A 21,181-nucleotide genomic window follows, 5' to 3' on the forward strand; every position below is an offset into this window, starting at 1 on the left:
GGGCTTACCAGAACCTACAGAAGGTACGTCCCGACCTTACCTAATACACAGTGTTGAGTATTGTTTGCAGGCGCAACGGCAGGAGGTCAGAACACTGAACGCCAATGTTGATCCCCACTCCAGTACCCGTGCATTTTGGGCCAAGACATCTGCTCTCCTGGGTTAATATTTAAGGGGGGCGGGGGGGTCACCTGTGGCAGGTTAGAGGTCTCCAAACACCCCCTACGCTGTCCAAGGTTCTGAATTTTGGTCCCAGACTTTCAGCAGCACTCTCAGGCGAGGCATTGGGACACCTGTACATTTATTGTTTCGTCTGAAATGAAGTTTTTCTTGCTTTTGTTGGAGTAGGGAGGAGAGGAAGACCACTAGAGGAAGTGATTGTTGGAGAATTGCTATGGGGATTTGAGAGCCTTTAGCGTTGAGAGCATTAGTGAGGTCAGGATGTTGGATGATGATCCCCATCCCACCTCATCATCCCACCAACTCCCAAACTCATCCCAAAAGTATTGGATGGAGCACCAAGCATCATTTCAGAGAACACAGTTCCTCCACTGCTCCACAGCTCAGTGCTGGGGGGTTTTATACCCCTCTAGCCCAAGCCTGACATTAGGCAGCATGGTGCCAATAGGTTCATTTTGTTTATTTGCTCCAGAGAGTCCTATTGTATTGCCAATACTTCTCTACAGAGACTAGACAAGCTTTTTTGTGTGTGTGCATTTGCACATCTGTGTCAGCAAGGGCTAAATGCATTCATGTCCTAAAGCACTTTGACACATAGTGCATTAAAGCATTGTCTGCTATTGCACACTCCTAAAAGCTGAGAATCACCTCAGGCTACTATAAGCCCGGGATTTTAAGCAGTTAGGCAACAGACCGATGAGCTGAGATCTTGCGTTTGACCACAGGGGACGTTTCAAGGCTGTAGGTATGACTGTTGAGTATCAGTCCTGAGTTTCGGTGTAGCACCACTACTGCATTTCAGGTTTACTCAAATACGCAAACAAAGATATTTCCTAAGTTTTGGTTGCTCAGGATCGGGATTCTCTCTTCGGCTGAGAGGAGGGTCAGAAGGTGGGGTAGGCAGCTGCAGTGAAAAGGAGGATGTGTTGTTTTGCACCCCTGTTTCCATGATAACTAATGCTAAGTTATGTCCTCCCCCAAGTTAATTATCAATCCACTGTATTAGTCTTTGTCCTCTCTGATTGGCACTGAAAGCATCAGGCCAGATAAGAAGCAGTTCATCACCAACGTCACGTATGATTCCACGGAGGTGGGGGTAGAAGGTTTCACCTCCTTCTTCATTCCTTTCCACGTCACATATTTGGGGTAGACTGGGATAGACAGCAGACATCTATCGACCCCTCTAGTTCCCTCTCCTCTTTCTTTCCCGGGACTGTCCGTCGGATATAACACTCCAGTTCCCGTTCCTGCCTGACACTGAGTGGCAGAATGGGGATCCACAGGAAGAGCTGGGACAGCACCGTCATATTGCTTACAGTTGCTGCATGCCTGGTAAGTCTTGATTCAAATATTTATAATAATATATATCATTCAGATTCTACACAGATAATGTACAGTACCACACCTGGACACACCTGCTTGAATGTGTGCTGACCATCATCTTATAATTTTTAAATTATTTGATCCAAGAGGACACTGGGAACACACTGGTACACACTGGCAGTAAGAATGTCGTAGCTGGGGGGATTTCAGTTGGCTGAAGTTGTAGGTTGAACTGAATATATATTTGGTCATATTGGTTAAGGTCATTTACTGGTCTTTGCTAGATGAGTAAATGTAAATACATTAATGTACATTAACAATAACTGTAGCTAAAGGGTCTGTGAGGTATTTCCCCCCTACTTAAATCCACCGGCCTAGCCATGGCATCCTATCCAACTACAGTGGATAGTCATGTGTCCCCAGTGTGAGTGAAAACGGAAATATGGTCATCCTAGCATTAGGATTAACTGGTTTTAAGAGGATGACCAGCACCAGCATTAGTGTCCAGACTTTTGATGGGTACTGTATGTATGCATACGTCTAAAAATTGCATGTACGACAATTGATGCTTTTTAGAAGTCCTAAACTTAGACAACTGAAAATATGGGTTCTTCTACAGTCCTTTAGTAAATGCAATGGTTCTATCTGGAACTATGATAGACTCTTAAGGAAGCACTTAAGCTTAAATAGACATTTGCCTGGTTATGTACCATCCCATACCGATTCTGCCTTCTTCTCTACCACGTTAAAAGGTTGAAGGTCTCCTCAACTCAGGAACTCGGGTGTCAAAATTATCTCTGAAATTTTACTCTAGGAATTACGTTACATTACTTGAAGGGGTGTTCATGTACAACTTCCGTGTCGGGAACTCACCGGTATTCGCCGTAATTCCCATTAACGCATGTGAGCGTAGCACTCAACAGGCAAAGGCATCAGCTACGTTAGCATAGGCCTTAATTCTGCTAGTTGTAAAGAGGACATTAATAACACAAGCTTGCAAATGTGATGTTAAGGTTTGCTGGGATACTGCAAAACTGCCAAGGTCCTAACATTTAATCTTATTTGCACCCTCGAGTTTCTAGTAGACCATTGTCTTACCTTATGCTACAGCATCGATTTCCTTCATATCCTGCTGTTACTCATGATCCTCTCCCTACCGTTGCAGGTGATTTCCGAAGCTCAGCATGAACCTGGTTTCTGTTCAATGTATGACGAATGTGGGAAGAACCCTACCGTGGTGGGATCCTTGCTCAACTCAAACATACCCTGCAAAAACCCTGGCCCAGCGAGACAGGTAGTGGGAGCGCACTATGACCGTCTGAAGGAGGTTTGCCCCATGCTGGACAAGGGTAAGGGGCAAACGTTTGCCTGCTGCTCTTTACAGCAGCTCAGCTCCCTGCAGAACAGCCTGACATTGTCCAAAGCCGTGCTACTGCGATGCCCATCCTGCGCCTACAATTTTGCCCACCTTCACTGTGTGACTACCTGCAGCCCCAACCAGAGCCAGACAATCAACATCACCAGAACCATCCCTGTCAACATTTCCGGGACGGAAAAAGAGGCTGTGGTCGGCTACCAAGCCTACCTTTCTACTAGCTTCTCCAACGCTTCCTTCAATTCCTGCAAGAATGTGAGAATTCCAGCAACCGGAGGATACGCCATTGCAACGATGTGTGGTCGATACGGCGCCAAGCTGTGCACTGCTCAGCACTGGTTAGACTTCCAGGGCGACTCAAGCAACGGTCTGGCTCCCTTGGACATTGACTTCAGGCTCATTCCACCACAGCATAGCGCAGAAGTTCCCGCAGGAATGGTTGCATATGCAGGGGTGGTTCTAGGGTGCAATGAGACAACACCCACCGGAGGAGAAGAGTGCTCCTGCCAGGATTGTGAAGCGTCCTGCCCCTCAGTCGCTCCACCAGGCCCTTTACCTGATCCCATGACCATCGGAAATCTGGATGGGGTCCTCGTCATCTGCCTCATTCTCTTCTCCATTCTTGTTCTCCTGTTGTTGTGTTACCTCATAGCCAAGTGCAACCGTCGTGGAAAGGCAAAAAGGAGCAAGGACAAGAATGCGAATGATGTAGACCAGAACCAGACAGTGGATCCCAGCGACGTTACGTGCACCGACAGAGCAAGCCTGGCCACCCAGGAGTTCTTGGGTTCTCTGTTCCAGAGCTGGGGAACTGTAATGGCGAGACACCCGCTGAAGGTTATCTTTGCATGCCTGCTTGTTGTGGTAGCGTTTTCGACCGGGATGATGAACATGAACATGACTACCGACCCTGTCCAGCTCTGGTCAGCTCCCAACAGCCGTGCCAGGCGTGAAAAAGACTTCCACGATGCCCATTTTGCCCCCTTCTTCCGTACCAATCAACTGATTCTGACCGCTCCCGACAGGCCAGGCTATACCTACGACTCTTTGCTCTTCGGCAGAACAAACTTCAGTGGTCTGATCTCTAAAGGTACTTCATAGAATTCAGTTTTACTAGCCAGAGTGAGTGAGTTAACATAGGTGCTCTGCCTAATCTAGCATGTATGGCCTAGCCAGTGCCTTGACAGGTAGATGTCATGTAGACACTGATGATGATAGACTGCATCACTGGATCTAAAAGCCATGCTATAGCTGGTACATCTAGATAAGTGTAAGGCTCCAGTCCCGATGAACTTCTTCTTCTCTCCGCAGATCTAATCTTGCAGCTGTTGGAGCTTCAGCAGAGAATCCAGGCTATCGAATTCTGGTCCGACGAACTTAACAAAACTGCTAGCCTCAAAGATGTCTGCTATGCTCCACTCAACCCCAACAACCCCTCTTTGACTGACTGTGCTGTCAACAGCCTACCGCAGTACTTCCAAAACAGCATCGATAACATAAATGCAAAGGCCAACATGACCGAGCTCGGGGTGACCAAAGAAGTGGACTGGAGGGACCATTTTATCTACTGTGTGAAGTAAGTCTCATCGAAAGCACCACTGATTAGCTCATGACACATTTTCACATGGGTGTAGAAAAGTGTCAGCTCTGCTGATCTTTACCTCTGTGCAGCTCTCCGCTATCCTTCAAGGACATCACTGCACTCGGCATGAGCTGTATGTCGGACTACGGAGGACCAGTCTTTCCCTTCTTGGCTGTGGGAGGATATGGACGTAAGACAAACAGTACCAGTAAAATATGTGGACACATCTGGATGAATGTGCTGAATCATGAATCATCTTAAAAACATTAGATCCAGCATATTCAATTAATACTTAAACACATAAATATAGTACCAGTCAAAAGTTTGGACACACCGAAATCGAATGTGATTTCATCCACATACAATGGAGACCATATTTATTATTGACCATATTGGATATTGGAGACCATATTTTTGTTGTCAAAAAGAGGACACTGGGGACACACAGGTATCCACTGTAGTTAGGATGTCACGGCTGGAGGTGGGGTGGGGGGTCAAGTAGGCCCAAGTTGTGAGTTAGGCCTACTGGAACTACTCCTAACTACAGTGGATTCCCATGTGTCCCCAGTGTCCTCTTCTTTGAGATCACACTAGCTTTTCAATGTGTGGATGTGGATGTGTCCAAACAGAAAGACAGAAAGACAGGAGGACAGGTCACAGAAAGAGTCACGTATGTGCCAACAAAGAAAAAGGTGATTTACTCGCTTTGTTTTTTCGGTTTAGATGAAGACTTCACCACCGCCAAGGCCTTCATCCTCACCTTTTCTCTCAATAACTACCCACGAACCGACCCCAAGTTTAAAGTTGTGGAACAATGGGAGTCCATGTTTCTGCAGATCGTTGAGGAGTACCAGAAAGATCCCAACACCAACTTCACATTCGCCTATATGGCTGAGGTGAGTTCATATGACAACTATGCTGTCTATATCTTTAGGTTCTTAATGTAATACATAGATTTTTTGCCATATATTGTAATAATAATAGTAATCATCCTCATCAAAATAATCATAATAATCATAATATTAATAGGTGCTGTTATTATGTTATTATTATTATTATTATGAAGAAGAGGACAATATATATAGTATATGTTGATATATTATTATATGCTGTAGCCATACATTGTATTATTGTTGTTTTGGTTGTAAAAATATTTTTTATATATTTATATACAGCTACAGAACCAGTGAAAAGTTTGGGCCTACATTATGCTAGAATGTGCTAGATTATTCAATTTCATATATTATATATTGCATAAAAAGCAATGAATTGTAGCATATTCAATTAATATTTAAACACATAAATATAGTACCAGTCAAAAGTTTGGACACCCCTGCTTGAATACGATTTGATCCAAATGCTATGGTGACTACATTATTATTATTTTTATTTTATTTTATTTATTTATTTTTTTTTAATTATTATTTTATTTTTTTATTATTATTTTTTTTTTTAGAATACTGGGGACACACTGTTTTAGCCCAATAGTTAAGTTGTCATGGCAGGAGATTTCAAGTAGGCCTAAGTTGCAGGACTGTGGCAGTGTGTGTATGTGTGTGAGAGGCTGGAAAAAACTCTCAAACATTAATGCAAACACATTTACTCATTTAGCAAAACAAGTAAATAGCCTCATTAGCCTATACGTGACTAACTATGTGTTCAGACCTTTGACTGGTTCTGAATGTTGTAATAGTAGATTAGTAGATTATATACAGCTTCATTTTCTTCTCATTCCTGCCCAATTTCTCCCCATCAGAGGTCTTTAGAGGATGAGATCAACAGAACTACAATGGAAGACTTCCCCATCTTTATGATCAGCTATGCAGTCATCTTCTTCTACATCGCCATAGCTCTGGGAGAATACTCATCTTTCAAGCGCATCCTGGTGAGTCATTTCATCAATGCATTTATTGTCATTACACTTAAACAGCGCAATGGCATTTTCCCAGGGTCTGCAATGCTGTGCTGTGGTATTCCCGAAGCGGAGAGGGTTACGGGTCTGGCTTAAGGGCCTAACAGTTGCCTCTTAGGGAATGTGGGTGTCAATGCCCACAACCCTGTGAGCAACAGTCCATAGATCTTGAGGTCAGGGCTAGGATCAGGTTTATCCCTTTGGTAGCTTTGGGAACCACAAATTCCCCTTTTCGTGGAAAGTCCCTCAGTTTAGACCCTTACGAGAATCCAGAATCCATTCTGAAAGTGGTGAAGTGCTTTAAACGGCCTGCGGGAAGTAAAGTCCCGAAACTTGCTATCATGACAGGCACAGATTATTGTTATCAGTATATAGGTGTTTATCAGTTGGAGTAATATGGCTGCATATCTTAACAACAGCCCTTATAAATATACACCCCATGCTGAAACGTGACAGTTTGAAGGAATGGATTAATGGGAATTTCCTTCATTGATTTCATATAGGCTCTCTCTCTCCCTCACAAGTGTGTTACAATATAGCCACAGCATCTTCGCAATAGCAAACCCAGCTAGAGATGTTCGGCTAGTACAACATTAGTAGAGCGTAAATGTTCGGAACGTTACCATTTTGGTTCTTAGAGCGTTCAGCCTGTTCAATCAAAACTGAATATGTTTTTTTTTCTCGGTAGGTCTATTTTTAAGTTTACGAAGTTTTCATTTTATTGTATTTTAGTATTGCTGAAAGTTACTTCATACATACTTTTTTAATAACTGAGAACACTGCATGGATATTACCAATAATGTTGTGATGCAAACCATGGCTGTGACGGAAATGGATCCCTACGCCCTTATTAGTATTATATATAGGTGTAATATATAGGTGGAGACTGTTTGGTTCACTAAGTAGCGCTAGAAACTTCGGACTTTGGACACGTTCTCGTTATCAACATGTGTCAGCGCTGGTCGCATAAACTGTATGGGGCCTTTATGGGTACCAATACGGAAACCAGTTGGGCTACCTCGAGTTCCACATTGGCCCCACATAGGAATGCCCGCCAGGGTCAGTGATGGGACCAGGAGGGGTTAAACATAGGTCCTATCTGGGTTGTACACTGCATACAGGCCTTGATGGGACTCATTTGAGATGAAGTTGGGCTGTGACAATGAAGCCCATTTGGGTCCCAGTAAAACGAACCACGTTCCACCTATGAGCATGTTGGCTAGGGAACTACATTGGAAAATATCTGAAATTTACAGCGTTCAGTGGCTCGTAGCTATCTGTAAATGACTGCATTTCGTTCCACTGTCTGCTGCTTAATACACAGTAAAATTGCCAATTAAATGAACATTATGAGTTACAGTTATAGTTGCATATAGTTACAGTTATATAAGTTATAGTTATAGTGTTGATTTAACTCTAACTGTGTAGCAGCGAGACTCACAATGCATTTTGGTCCATGTTCAGCCCGTGTAGTGAGCTACGATGTTCACTATAAATGAGCAGTGCACTGTGGGAGTTTGTAGTGCCCTCAAAATCAGGCTCAAATTCCACTTTACGATTCAGAGAAAAATTACCGACGTACTCGTTAGTGCCCTAAAACATAAACAGGGAGCCATATTTGTCACATCCCATTATTATATGACACATTTTCAGAAGGTTCCTGGAACATTACATCTGTAAAACCTCGCAGAACATTCCCGGATGTTCCTATTCATGTATCTCTCTCTGTCTCTTTCAGGTGGATTCTAAGATTTTGGTTGGCCTGGGTGGTATACTGGTTGTAGCCTGCTCAGTGCAGGCATCTATGGGCTTTTATGGCTGGGTTGGAATTCCCTCCTCGCTGATCATTGTGCAGGTGGTGCCCTTTCTCGTGCTGGCTGTCGGAGCTGATAACATCTTCATCCTTGTTCTGGAGTATCAGGTATCTTCCCATATAAATATATAGATATATACATACTCCAAGATCTTCGCACAGTACTTTGTGTTGGACCCATAGCAAAAATGATGGTCATACGCTTTAAAAAAATTACCACTGCAGATTCACAACCCAGATAACATGCCCATGTGGGGCCTGTATGTCTAGCCCAACTGAGAACCAGGAAATTTCCTCCATGGGTTCCATGTTGGCCCAACATATGGATACTCACCTGGGTCAGTCATGGGACCAGGAGGGGTTAAATGCGGGCCCAATCTGGGATGTACGCTGCACTTGGGGCCTAGATGGGACTCATGTGAGATTAAGGTGGGCTTAATGATGATTAATGATAGGGCCCATTTGTCCCTGTAACAACATATGGACAAACCCATTGACCCACCCACGTCCCACCCATGTGAGCCACACATGAGCATGTTGGCTGGGAATTCGTATTGTTGGCTAATGGCGTGCTCACAACCGTGTGTAGAGTTACTCAGCACCTTGCGATGTGCTTGAGCTTTCCAGACCTCCGGTTGTAATCCACAGCACCTTTAATCCCCACTGCCTGACTACTGCTGCCAAGTTTATTACGGTTTGGAGCCATTAAAGCAATAAAGATCGCAATGAAAAGTGTGCAACCTCAGCAAACAGCGATCCACAGCACAATAGCACAAGACAGATGAAAGCAGCCAGTGTGGATAAATGTATGATTATATGCATTTTAAGGTTCAAATATTAAGATATAAAGTGTGTTTAGCTGAGATAGCTATCCCAATTTAACCCAAAGGAATATTTTGATAGCTGTATGCTTAATTAACCATCTTGGATACCTGCGCCACCTTGTGGCAGAGCAGTGCCATTGCCTCAGAGGGCTTTCAGCAGGTTCGAAAGGTTAATTAGAAGGTCCAGGACCGTCAGGACTCCCTGTAATTGCCTATATATACATATATAGACTGTATAATTGTTTAGTATCTATGCTGCTAAGAAACCAGTGAGTTTACCATCTCTCTCACACACTCTCTCTCTCTCTTTCTGTCTCTCACACTCCATTAGAGAGATGTACGTCGGCCTGGAGAAACGAGAGAGGAGCACATTGGCCGAGTTCTTGGAAACGTGGCTCCCAGCATGCTCCTCTGCAGCTTGTCTGAATCTGTCTGTTTCTTTCTGGGTAAGACTTTAATTCTAAAGCCATTGCAGCCTTTCAGCTCACCAACCAAATCAATCAGCCCACAGATATGAAAGCCCACAATCTCTCTTATGGACGTATCGGACGTATGTGTATTGCTCTGGATGTCATCATGACCTGTGCATATTGTTGTAGTGCCATTCTCAGCTGATAACAAAGATATGGGGTGGTAATCATCCAACATCCTGACCTTACTAATGCAATCAAATCCTCATAGCATTCTTCCCTGGACAGTAGAGACAGCTACTCTAACAAGCAGATGTCCCAATATTTTTGGCCATATTGCATATGTCGGTGGGCACTAAAAAATCCAGTGTGCTTGAGGACCACTCTCTTATTACTTCTCAGTGCCCTACATGTGTGTGTATGTGTGTATATGTCCAGGCGCCCTCAGCACCATGCCTGCAGTGAAGTCATTTGCGCTCTATGCTGCCCTGGCCGTCCTCATGGACTTCATGCTGCAGATGACGGCGTTTGTGGCTCTTTTGTCCCTCGACGCTCGGCGGCAGGATGGTAACCGCTGCGATCTGGCCTGCTGTATAAGAGTGAAGTCCCAGCGCCCCTCCAAACCCAGCCAGGGATTCCTCCTCCCATTCATGGAGAAGTACTATGCCCCTGCGCTGCTCAGCCGCATCTCCAGGATAGTAGTGGTATGCACATGGCCTTCTACTAGGGGTGTACATTTCTGACCTCAGGGCCAGTGTTGAGGCTTAGACTTTGGGTTTGGGAAACAGGTGGTTAAGCTAGTTATGCTGGTTGACCAGCTCAGCTCTTGACCAGCATTGGGTATGTTTTGAGGAGGGCCAGAGTCCAGCTCAGTTCGCTGATTTCCCTGCTCTCACAGACCTACTAAACTTGACAGTTAACAGGTGAGTTCAATCAGGTGTGCTTCAGCAGGAAAAGCAGTAAAAACTGTGCAGGGTGGGCTCTCCAGGACCGGAGTTGCCCACCCTTGGTTTAGCTGGTCTACTAATATGACTAGTAGAATCAACTAGTATGACCAAGCATGTTGACCAACAGAACCATGCTGTGTCCAAAAGTATAACCAGCTTTATGAAAGCAGTCAACCATTATGACCAGTTTAGTGACCGTGTTGCACCTGCTGGCAACCTGACTAGTCCACCATACTACATATAAAGCCTTAGCCTGTGCTGTGCTGGTTATGAGCTAAGCTGGCTTACCCAGCTGGCTTGACCATCTAAGACCACCTTAGACCATCTAAAACCAGCTCAATTGTTTAGCTCTGTGTCCATGTCCTTGCACGAATAACTAGCTTCAGTCCAGTTTGTCCAAATTAGTGTCCCCTCCAACCTGCTGGAGGACTCAACCAAAACAGTGTGTGTTGTCTATTTACTTACATACATGCCTCCTCCCCTCTCCTCTCCTCTCTGCAGATGGTGCTGTTTATCTTCATGTTCTGTGCTTCCATCTTCCTCACGTCCCAGGTGAAGGTGGGCTTGGATCAGGAGCTGGCCATGCCAAGCGTAAGTGCAGCGCTCCTCATCGAGGAGCAAACACACACTTCCTCAGCATCGTAGTCAAGTGATTCCGTTTGGGCTATTTACGTTGACCATCAACAGTCAGTCAAGGCTTCAAATTCAAGGTTTTTTCGAACACTATATAAAAATGAGCGTCCGGCCTATTTGCTTCCCGTGCTAGCTGAATTTTGGGTTTAGCAATTAGCTATTAGTCTATTTAACACGTTTACAAAGTATTTTCTTTTTATAAACAGAAAATCTGAATTAATTAGCTCATACATTGTTCATCATATTCAGATTTGACCAGGGACCTGACAGGCATGTGTTGGTGGGCACCAAAAATCCAATTCTCCTACTGCTGTGTCCACCAGTATAACCAGTTCTACCAAAGTAGTCAACCATTATGACCAGTTTGGTGAGCAAGTGGTTCAAGTTGGTCATGCTGATAGAGCAGCTAGTGTACCATGCTACATTAAAAGCCTTAGCCTATGCTATGCTGGTTAAGAGCTGTGCTGGTTAACCGGCTTAACCACCTTATTTTAGATATTTGATAACATCCCCATTCACCAAGGCTGAAGGAAGATGATGTGTGATTGGTTTTAAAGCATTTCCTTCCATATTATGGCATATTTCTAAAGACAACATATGGCAACATATGATATTAATAATATCTATAATATGAAAATAGATCATATATATTATTATTGTTGCTGCGCCCCCTGGTGTAAGTTTGCCAGATGCTTTACACTGGTGCTACAAGGCTAATGCAGCTAGTATATGACATGCTGTCTGTAACAATGGTAAAACATCATTAGCAGTTTTCTCAAAGCCTGAGCTTTGTCTATAAGTTGGGCTTGACCCTTGGTGCCTTGGCTGACCCCTTGGTTTGCAGGGAAAACTGAGTAATTGTGTACTCAACTGAAGCGTTGTCCTAATACTGACCCATAACCATGCCATTTCTTCTCCTGGCCCCAGGACTCCTACATGCTCACATACTTTGAATACCTCTACAAGTACTTTGAGGTCGGGGTGCCCACATACTTTGTGACGACAAAAGGCTTCAACTTCTCAAGCGTGGCCGGGATGAACGCAGTGTGCTCCAGCGTGGGCTGTGACTCGTTCTCCCTCACTCAGAAAATCCAGTATGCTACAGAGTACCCAGAAAGGTAAGCACCTCAGACACTGAGCGTCTGAGATGTGGGACTTGCATTGCTTTTGCTCTACCAGTCTTCAGCTCCTAGTTATAAACAGTGTATGCAAATACACTGTAAAACGTTGGCACTGCTGTGTAAATAGTTGAGTAAATTTAGTAAAAATGTTAAATTACAAGTTTGCAACCCTTCTGGCTTCTGCCTTCACGTTTTAAAAATGATCAATAACTGTTTGAACAGGAGGCTCACGTGATCTGCTGGTATTTCTTGTCTTATTCCGTGCTCACCTGACCTTGAATTTAGCTGATTTGATCAATATCTAAAGGCCACAGTGAGTGCAGCCTTGACAAGCTATGGCAGTTAATGTGTAATAGCAGTATGTAGAGATAGGTGAGACAGAGATACAGTTACAGGAATGCAGTCTGCTCTGAACCAGAGAACAAATTTATCAGCATTCGCTGAAAAAATTTATTTAATATTTATTTATTATTTTTTTGGTTAATGAAAATCTGAAATCTAAATTGACATAGGCTTGGTATTTAAATTACTATTTTATTTATTCATTTTCATTTTATTTATATTTTTTAATACTTAAAATTCACAGCTGGGTATTTAAAGTATTATTTTATTTTGTATTTTTTATTTTATTTGTATTTTTTAAAATCGGAATCCAAATTCATGTAGACCTGGGATTTATATTATTTTTATTTCTTTTTTGTTTACTGTCTGAAATTTGTTTAATATCTGAAATCCAAATGAATGTAGGCTTGGGATTTAAGTTATTGTTTAATTTATACTTTTTTATTTTACTTGTATTTTTTTATATCTGAAATCCAAATTGACATAGGCTTGACATTTGACAATTAATATTTTATAATATATCTGTAATTAATGAAATGCTTTATAATGGTGGTAATTTCATCTGTTATAGCGGAGATATTAAAGACAAAATAAAAAACACAACCAGGCCAGACCAATCCAAAGCACTCCTAAAGTTCTGAGACTTAAGACTGTAAATATGCCCTTTTTTTAAATGTAGATCCTACTTGGCTATCCCAGCTTCCTCCTGGGTGGACGATTTCATCGATTGGCTGAACCCTGGATCGAGATGCTGCCGCCTTTACACCACTGGAACTAGCTGGGGAAAATTTTGTCCGGCCAGTGAGAGTATGTATCAGCTAAGTATACATAATGAGACAATGCAGAAAAGTTTGCCTCATAGACACAAAGCAAAACAACTAAATATTACATCTGAATAATATGTTGTTTTCATTTATTTATAGTAATTTATTGATGAATAATCTGCCTTGAGATTTTTAATAAGAGGTATTTTACATTATAACTTCATTCTTTCTCAGTCCTTTGAAGGAAGCTGTAAAAATGAAGAAATGCTAGTTGCGTCCAGAGTCAAATCTGAAGAACATCAAGAATGTTAATAATAATATTTAATATAATATATAATATAATTAATATAAATGATAATATGACCTTAATAATAATAAAAATAATATCCATTTAAAAATATTCAAGTCAGCAAGAAAATACTGTACATACAGAAGATGATTACATGATTTGATAACACATGAATAAACACAGATCAGCCATATCATTAATACCACTGACACATAAAGGGGAAAACTTTGATTATCTTCATCTACAGTGGCATCAATCAGTCAAGGGGTGAATATATTAGGCAGCAAGTGAACAGGCAGTTCATGAAGATTATTGGAAGCAAGAAAATAATCAAATTTTGACAAGAACCAAACTGTGACGTTCTAGACTACTGGGTCAGAACTTCTCCAAAACATCAGGCAGCCTAGGTGGGGAGTTCCTGCTATGCAGTTGTCTGGACCTACCAAAAGTGCTCCAAAAAAGGAACCACCTGTGAACTAGCGAAAAGGTCATGGGTGCCTCATTTGGGCTCATTTGGAGGTCCCACCCACCTTTTTCTTGTTGCTAGACGCCCCTTGATGTTAGTATTCCACTTCTCACCAACCTCTTCTGCCTGCAGGTACCTTTTTATGTTTGCGGAGGTGTATGAGCCTCCCGTCGAGTGGGATCCTGCGGCCAGATGAGGCACAGTTCAACAAGTTTCTCCCCAGTTTCCTGACAAACCGGCCTGATCTGCAGTGCCCCAAAGGGTAAGCGAAGGTGTTAGACAACTCAGGGAAAGTGTGACTGCAAAGAAATGCTGTGTCCCTGGGAAATTCTTTAGACATTATTTGCTGTAACTATGTCATGACATTCAGTCTTTACTGATGTGTTTGAGTCTGCACTTCCAGCTTTTTATCAAAACATGACAAAAACATGTAAAAAATGCACAGGATTTGTTCCTTTTGGCAAAACTCTGCTCTGAAAGACTAGAATCTGTACTGTCCACATCATTTCTCTGCTTAATACATAAACAAAGCATGAAGCCATTCCATGGTTTAGGCCATGGAAGACATTGGAGGGTTGAGATTCATGAGGAACAGCTTAATTTAGCTCTTCTCCAGGAACAGCACTGAGAATATGGTGAAGAGTGAAATCAGTGTCTGCTGTGCTTTACTCATCATTCCTTCTTTTTCTGTGACAGTGGACTGGGAGCTTATGACACATCTGTGGTGTATGACAAAGACACTGGAGAAATATTAGGTGAGACACTTTAAACGCGAGCTGAAATGTGCTGAAAGCCCTAAATGTGGTGTTGAGGGTTTATTAGGGCTAAAGCAATACTCCACCGTCCATTTCCAGCCATGAACATCAAACCTTACTTTAGGGTCTTTTTTTTGAGAGATTTATCGTCTAGTCGGGCGTAAAGGAAACACAGAGGAGTAATGGGGTGTTAAAGAAATGGGGTTGGCTAATGTGGTGGTGAGAAGATAGGGTTAAGTATTGGGGCACTGACAACATGGGGGATGGAGTAATGGGGCATTGAGGTGATGGGGTGGGGTAATGAAGTATTGTGGAGATTTGGTGGAGTACTGGGGTGTTGTGGAGATGTGTAGAGTAATGGGGTGGTGAGAAAATAGGGGTGGAGTAATGGTGTGTTAAGGAGATATGTAGAGTAATGGGGGTGGTGAGAAAATAGGGGTGGAGTAATGGTGTGTTAAAGAGATATGTAGAGTAATGGGGGTGGTGAGAAAATAGGGGTGGAGTAATGGTGTGTTAAGGAGATGGGTGGAGTAATGGGTGTTGTGTAGATGTGTAGAATAATGGGGTGGTGAGAAAATAGGGGTGGAGTAATGGTGTGTTAAAGAGATGGGTGGAGTAATGGGTGGAGTAGGGTTGGTGTTCAATATTGGGGAACTGACAAGAAAGGGGATGAAGCAATGGGGTGTTGAGGACATGGGGTGGAGTAATCGAGCATTGAAGAGATGGGGTTGAGTAATGGGACAATCAGAAGATGGGTGTGGAGTAATGGGACATTGAGGTGATGGGTGTGCAGTAACGGGGGGTTGAGAAGATGGGGTAGAGTAATAGGACAATGAGGAAATGGGTGTGGAGTAATGGGGCATTGAGGAGATGAGTGTGGAGTAACAGTGGGTTGAGAAGATAGGGTGGAGTAATGGGACAATGAGGAGATGGGTGTGCAGTACAGGGGTGTTGTGGAATTTGGGGTGAAGTAATGGAGCACTGAGGAGTTGGGGTGGAGGAGATGGGTGTGGAGCAATGGCACATTGAGAATAGGGTAAAGTAATGGGGGTTGAGAAGATGGGGTGGATTAATTGGACAATGAGGAAATGGGTGTACAGTAATGGGGTGTTGTGGAGTTTGGGGTGGAGGTATGGGGCGTTGAGGAGATGAGGGTGGAGTGGGCTTTACATATGTTTGACCTACACCACAGGTTTTTTTTTTTACACCACAGCTTCATTTCTCTCTTTCTGCAGCGTCTCGGTTCATGGCCTACCACACCCCCCTGAAAAACTCCCAGGAGTTCACAGCAGCCCTGCTGCGGGCGAGGGAGCTGGCCCACAACATCACAATGAGCATGAGAAAAATTCCCGGGACGGCGCCGGACTTCGAAGTTTTCCCATACACGTGAGTGTCTCCCGTCCAGCCCAATGCACTCTTTCACACGCCGTGCTCTGCATGGCCCTCTCACTGAATGATAAGATTTATGGTGATTAAGATATTGTGCAAACGCTTGTGCAAACATGATAACGTGTGGAAAGAGCGCGTCCTGAAGGAGACTAAAGAAACCACCCACAAAAAATTATCTTTATAACTTTATTTTAAGACACGTTTATTCAGCACTTCTGACGGGAGATTCAAGGAAACAATGTTGGTTAAAAATGTACATTTTAAAAATAATAAAATATTTTCTATGCTGTGGTTTAATGCAGCATTTTTTTTTTTTTTAATTGTAAAAGTGTCAGTCACTCATACTTTTACATTTAATACTGTCAACCCTTTAAAGCCAGTTGTATCATATATGATATTTAATACATATTTGAGTTTATATGTGTGGCAATTACATAATCAATTATTTGAAATAACTAAAATATAAACAGTACTATGTAATAAATTAAATAAATAATGATGGATTGCATGAATTATATATATATATATATATATATATATATATATATATATATATATATATATATATATATAAAACATATCCCCCTGGTGGATTTTACCATGCACTGCATGCACCAAAAAAATACATAAAAATACATACAGATTTTTTAAGTATGAATTTACTTGATTTTTTTTATGTTTAGAATTTACATAATTTACTGTGATTTTATTGATCATTTTATTGAGCCTTTGTTTTCCTGCTGCATCCCCACAGTGTGACCTACGTGTATTATGAGCAATATACTAACATAGTGTACGAGGGGCTGGTGAACATCTCTCTGTGCCTGCTGCCCACCTTCGTGGTGTGCTGTATTCTGCTGGGCATGGACATGCGCTCTGGCCTCCTCAACCTCCTCACCATAGTGATGATCACTGTGGATACGGTGGGGGTCATGACCTTGTGGGGCATCGACTACAACGCGGTGTCGCTCATCAACCTTGTGACGGTGAGCTGGGCAATATACTGTATAACTAAAATCATATAATTCCTAATATTATGGATCATGATACTGAATATATGAACACAAGGCTAGGGGTTGTGCTGTTGCTGTGAACTGGTCCCTTATGGTGTCCCTCTCACGTCTCCAGGCTGTGGGGATTTCAGTGGAGTTTGTGTCTCACACGACGCGTTCCTTCGCCCTCAGTACTTTGCCCACAAAGGTGGAGAGAGCCAAAGAGGCCACGGCTAAGATGGGCAGTGCAGTAAGTATCACATCTGCGTTCATGCCACCCATCAAAAGTTTAGGGACATCACTTTTTTATTTATTTTCAAACTACTGTTAAAAGCACATATTGGCTCTAGAAGTGCTGACATCACACCAAGGGATAACATGGGTGTGCTTTGACACAAGCAGCATTGGCACTATTAGGCCTGCCAATCAAAATGAAAACCTAAACAATAGAATACAAGCATATTTTGCAAAGCAAGGTGTCCATAAACTTATGACACGGTGGCGCAGCAGTGGTTCTTAGGCATGTTTTGGGTTTTCCCTGCTCTAATGCAGCAGTGTTGGAAATGGGAAACGCTAAATTCCAGAAAACAAGAAATGTCTAAACTTTTAGTGGTGTTTTAATGGGGTTTTATTCCAAGTAATTGATTTTCATTGGTCCATTTATCCTTAAATGTTTCAGTTCTTGTAAAATGAAACAAATGAATTCTTGAATTACGTTCCACCCCATGTACCACATGTGATGTGAACGACAATAAAGTCTCCTTTATCCTTTAGATTGGATAAAAATACAATTAAATTGTCACTGCCGTGCAAAAAACTCAAAAACAGCAACTTTACACTAGAAGGAAAAAGCCTTCCTAACTTTCTATGGATGTAAATGTGAAGAGATTTGATTCCAGGTCATTTTGGAGAATTTCTATTGGTCCATTCATCATGAATTAACCAACAAAACAACTTCCAGATTCATATTCACAACAACATACAGATACAAAAGGTGTCCCAATGATTTATTACCAGTTATAAATAGTAACTAAATAGTGAAATATTACATATATATTTGTAGTATTTATTTAATATCTAATATTTTATTTTATTTAGTTGGTTTAGTACTGGAAATATCCCTGATTTACTCATATCGGGAAGGAATTCCTCACGATAAGGTTAAATATCGTTACATCGGCCTGCCCTATCTGGAGCCATTTGACGTAGGCTCAGTGGACTTCGCTCATGTATATAAGAGTTAAGTGTACGTGTGTTAGATAGCTGATATGCTGTACGCCATGTTTACAGGTGTTTGCCGGCGTCGCTATGACCAACCTGCCTGGCATCATCGTGCTGGCCTTTGCAAAGGCTCAGCTCATCCAGATCTTCTTCTTCAGACTGAATCTGGTCATCACTCTACTGGGCATGGCCCATGGCCTCATCTTCCTGCCTGTGCTCCTCAGCTTCTTCGGTATTACACTCTCAAATAGATATTACACACTCATTATATACCTTAGCACTATGCTGTGGTTGGGCTATGGCTGCCTTAGCCTTGCCAAAAAATGAGAATAATGAAAATAAATGATTAATAAGGCTAGAAGAACACTCAGATGATGGCACATTTTTGGATCTTCTTCTCAAGCTAAAAGCAACTGATGTTCTCCTTCTCCAGGTCCTCCTGTGAACAAGGCTGTACTACTGGAGCTGCAGAAGAAGAAAGCCAAGGAGACAGAATACCGCAACAAAGCACTTTATGACAACATGAGCTTCGAAAATAATGAGAATGGCATCAGCCTAGAGACCACCACGCCATCGCAGAATAACTGAGACAATGCCACTCTTCCTCTCAGCCTCCGCTTTGCAACCACACACGAGCAAGAGCTTGGCGTTGCGGACTGAGACCGGAGCTGGCTGTTTAGTTTGTTGAAAATGGGACATTACGCCAGTACACATTAGTGCAATATAAGGGTCAGAGGAGCTGCTCCGAGGATCTTACCCCTCAGGACTGACCCGTTAATCCAATGGACTATTATAGTCAAATGGACTCTGCAGTTTTGTGTTTCGCCTGTTCTAACACACCCGACTCAACTCAACCGAGAGGTTGTTAACTCGGGGATAAATGTGGACAGTTTACAGTAGACGGTTGTCTCCAATCTAGTCAATCAGCTTGAACTTTGTCCAAGTTTCAAAATAACAGGATGTCATATACAATACGTCAAAAACCACACCGGCAAGTCAGTTATAGTAGAGATTGATGACCTTTGTGACCTTGAAGGAAAAAGTGGTTTGGTGAAAAGATTCAGATGGGGAATTTCTTAAATTGCCTCTTTATCCCAGATGTAGCCGATCAGCCAAGACATACTTTCTCTCTAAATTTGATGTTGGAATTGACGGCACTGAAGATACTGGGCTAACATAGCTAACAAACACAAGAAGTAAGAAATCACCCGAAATATTTTCTGAAAAAAACTAAAACACGTGTGGTCAGAGCGGTTTAGGCCGCAGTATGACTAACTGGGAGCTGTAAAAATGAGCAATACTTAACCATGTAGCAGCTGACCACTGGGAGACCCCATTTAAAAAACAGCCATATTTGGTCTTCCACAGAATCCACCTCCCTCACTGTACGCAAATATCACAAATGTTGAAAAAAGATTGGTTAAGAGCTATGCCGATATGACGCATATGCAAGCAAATGGGAGTCGAATTGTGGCTGCATTAAGCTAAAAGTTAAATTCCTGTCCATTTTTATAGCTCTGCTCCCCTTCAATCGCATCGAGTCTTCGTAGCCTAAACGAAGACCTAGATGCGGTCTGAGAGAAGCATGTCAGCATATATTTAACATACAGAAGAGATTTTCGGTGAATACTAGCTTTATTTTTTTTAGTTTGCTAGCTACTACATTAGCCTAGTTTAGCTCCAGCGCTAAACTAAAGAAGCAGCATGTGGACTCCAACGGTCCTGTTTAATCAGCTGTATCAGAGATTAGCTGAAAATAAATAAAACGCTATATCAATAAAACATACTGTTACTGTTGTTAAATGTTCTTAAATGAACGTAGCTAGTAAAGTGCGCAGGCTGCACAGTGCTAATTGGCAGCATATAAGCTTCCATGACTTGTTAGCTAGCTATATTAGCCTTGTAGCTCAAGTGCAAAACTAGCCACAGAAGCTAACCTCAGACGCCGAACATGTTTCAGCTGATTGACTAGACTACACTGTGGGTAAAGACAAAGGGGATGACTGTAAAAACATAAAACTGCTCAGAAAATTGGGGTCCTAAGATCTAGGACTAGGAACTAGGATCTAGGGCTAGCCTTAATGCTTCAGGCTGTTAGCAGGCCGTAGCCTGTTTTCCTGAACGATCTTGCCTTTTCACGTCTGCCAGTCGGCCTGGTGTGACACGTATCTGCTGCAACTCTGTGGACTCTTCAATGGGTTTCCCATCATTTTCGGGAATTTACAAGTTTTAGATTCATTTATTTTTTACACAGAACACTCACACTTTTTCATTTATTTGTCAAATGTACTGTGTCTTATTTAATTTCGTTATACTCGCTTGTTTTAACGTGATACTGTTGTGGGAAATTAGCGGCACACCGTACACTCCAGAGAAAAGAGCGCAATGTCGATGTCTGTTTGTGTCTGAATGATTATAGAGAGATGAAATACACTTTGGGATTTTTACAGCTTGTCAGTTTGTTTTATTCGGTCATGGTGACAAGAATGCATTTATTGAGTATATTAAGTTGCTGTTATGTGACTCTGATTGGGGTGGGAAATGTTCAGATGCAGTTTTACCACCCTGTTTACAACCCTGTTATTTTACCTCAGCTGATTTTCCTTTTACAGAGGGCTTATTGGCTGGGTTACGGAACCGGTGATGGCGACGGCTCACAGTATTCATTTGTTATATGACAGTTTTAACATTGTAAAAAAAATATATATTATTACAGGTAAGTGCAGCTGCTGTCCTCTCGCAAGCTGAAGAGATTGTAGCCGGTTAGCATTTACTGTTTAGCCTTGCTCCCTCTCGCTTTCCCAGGTTGGACTTTCTCAAGTCTTACTTGTAAAAAAAAAAAA

The 21,181-nt window shown here is 42.3% G+C and overlaps 1 protein-coding gene across 1 annotated transcript; it reads left to right on the top strand.

Annotated features, from left to right (window-relative positions):
- The first annotated feature begins 1,321 nt into the window (after positions 1 to 1,321).
- Positions 1,322 to 20,785, top strand: npc1l1 (NPC1-like 1). Its single transcript, XM_072682477.1, has 19 exons — positions 1,322 to 1,512; positions 2,669 to 3,968; positions 4,190 to 4,454; positions 4,550 to 4,650; positions 5,184 to 5,356; positions 6,217 to 6,345; positions 8,111 to 8,293; positions 9,341 to 9,455; positions 9,858 to 10,123; positions 10,868 to 10,957; positions 11,927 to 12,117; positions 13,142 to 13,269; positions 14,114 to 14,243; positions 14,678 to 14,736; positions 15,972 to 16,122; positions 16,880 to 17,111; positions 17,254 to 17,367; positions 18,408 to 18,570; positions 18,772 to 20,785. Exons 1-19 carry the CDS (start codon positions 1,450 to 1,452, stop codon positions 18,924 to 18,926), a joined length of 4,008 nt encoding a protein of 1,335 aa, XP_072538578.1. The 5' UTR covers positions 1,322 to 1,449; the 3' UTR covers positions 18,927 to 20,785.
- The last annotated feature ends 396 nt before the right edge of the window (positions 20,786 to 21,181 follow it).

Source organism: Salminus brasiliensis, chromosome 6 (assembly GCF_030463535.1).
Source record: "Salminus brasiliensis chromosome 6, fSalBra1.hap2, whole genome shotgun sequence".
Taxonomy (NCBI): domain Eukaryota; kingdom Metazoa; phylum Chordata; class Actinopteri; order Characiformes; family Bryconidae; genus Salminus; species Salminus brasiliensis.

Coding starts and splice junctions, on each gene's coding strand:
- npc1l1 (XM_072682477.1), top strand. CDS start 1,450: ATGGGGATCCACAGGAAGAGCTGGGACAGCACCGTCATATTGCTTACA. Junction 4,455..4,549: donor CATTTTATCTACTGTGTGAA/GTAAGTCTCATC, acceptor ACCTCTGTGCAG/CTCTCCGCTATCCTTCAAGG. Junction 17,368..18,407: donor CGGCTAAGATGGGCAGTGCA/GTAAGTATCACA, acceptor CCATGTTTACAG/GTGTTTGCCGGCGTCGCTAT.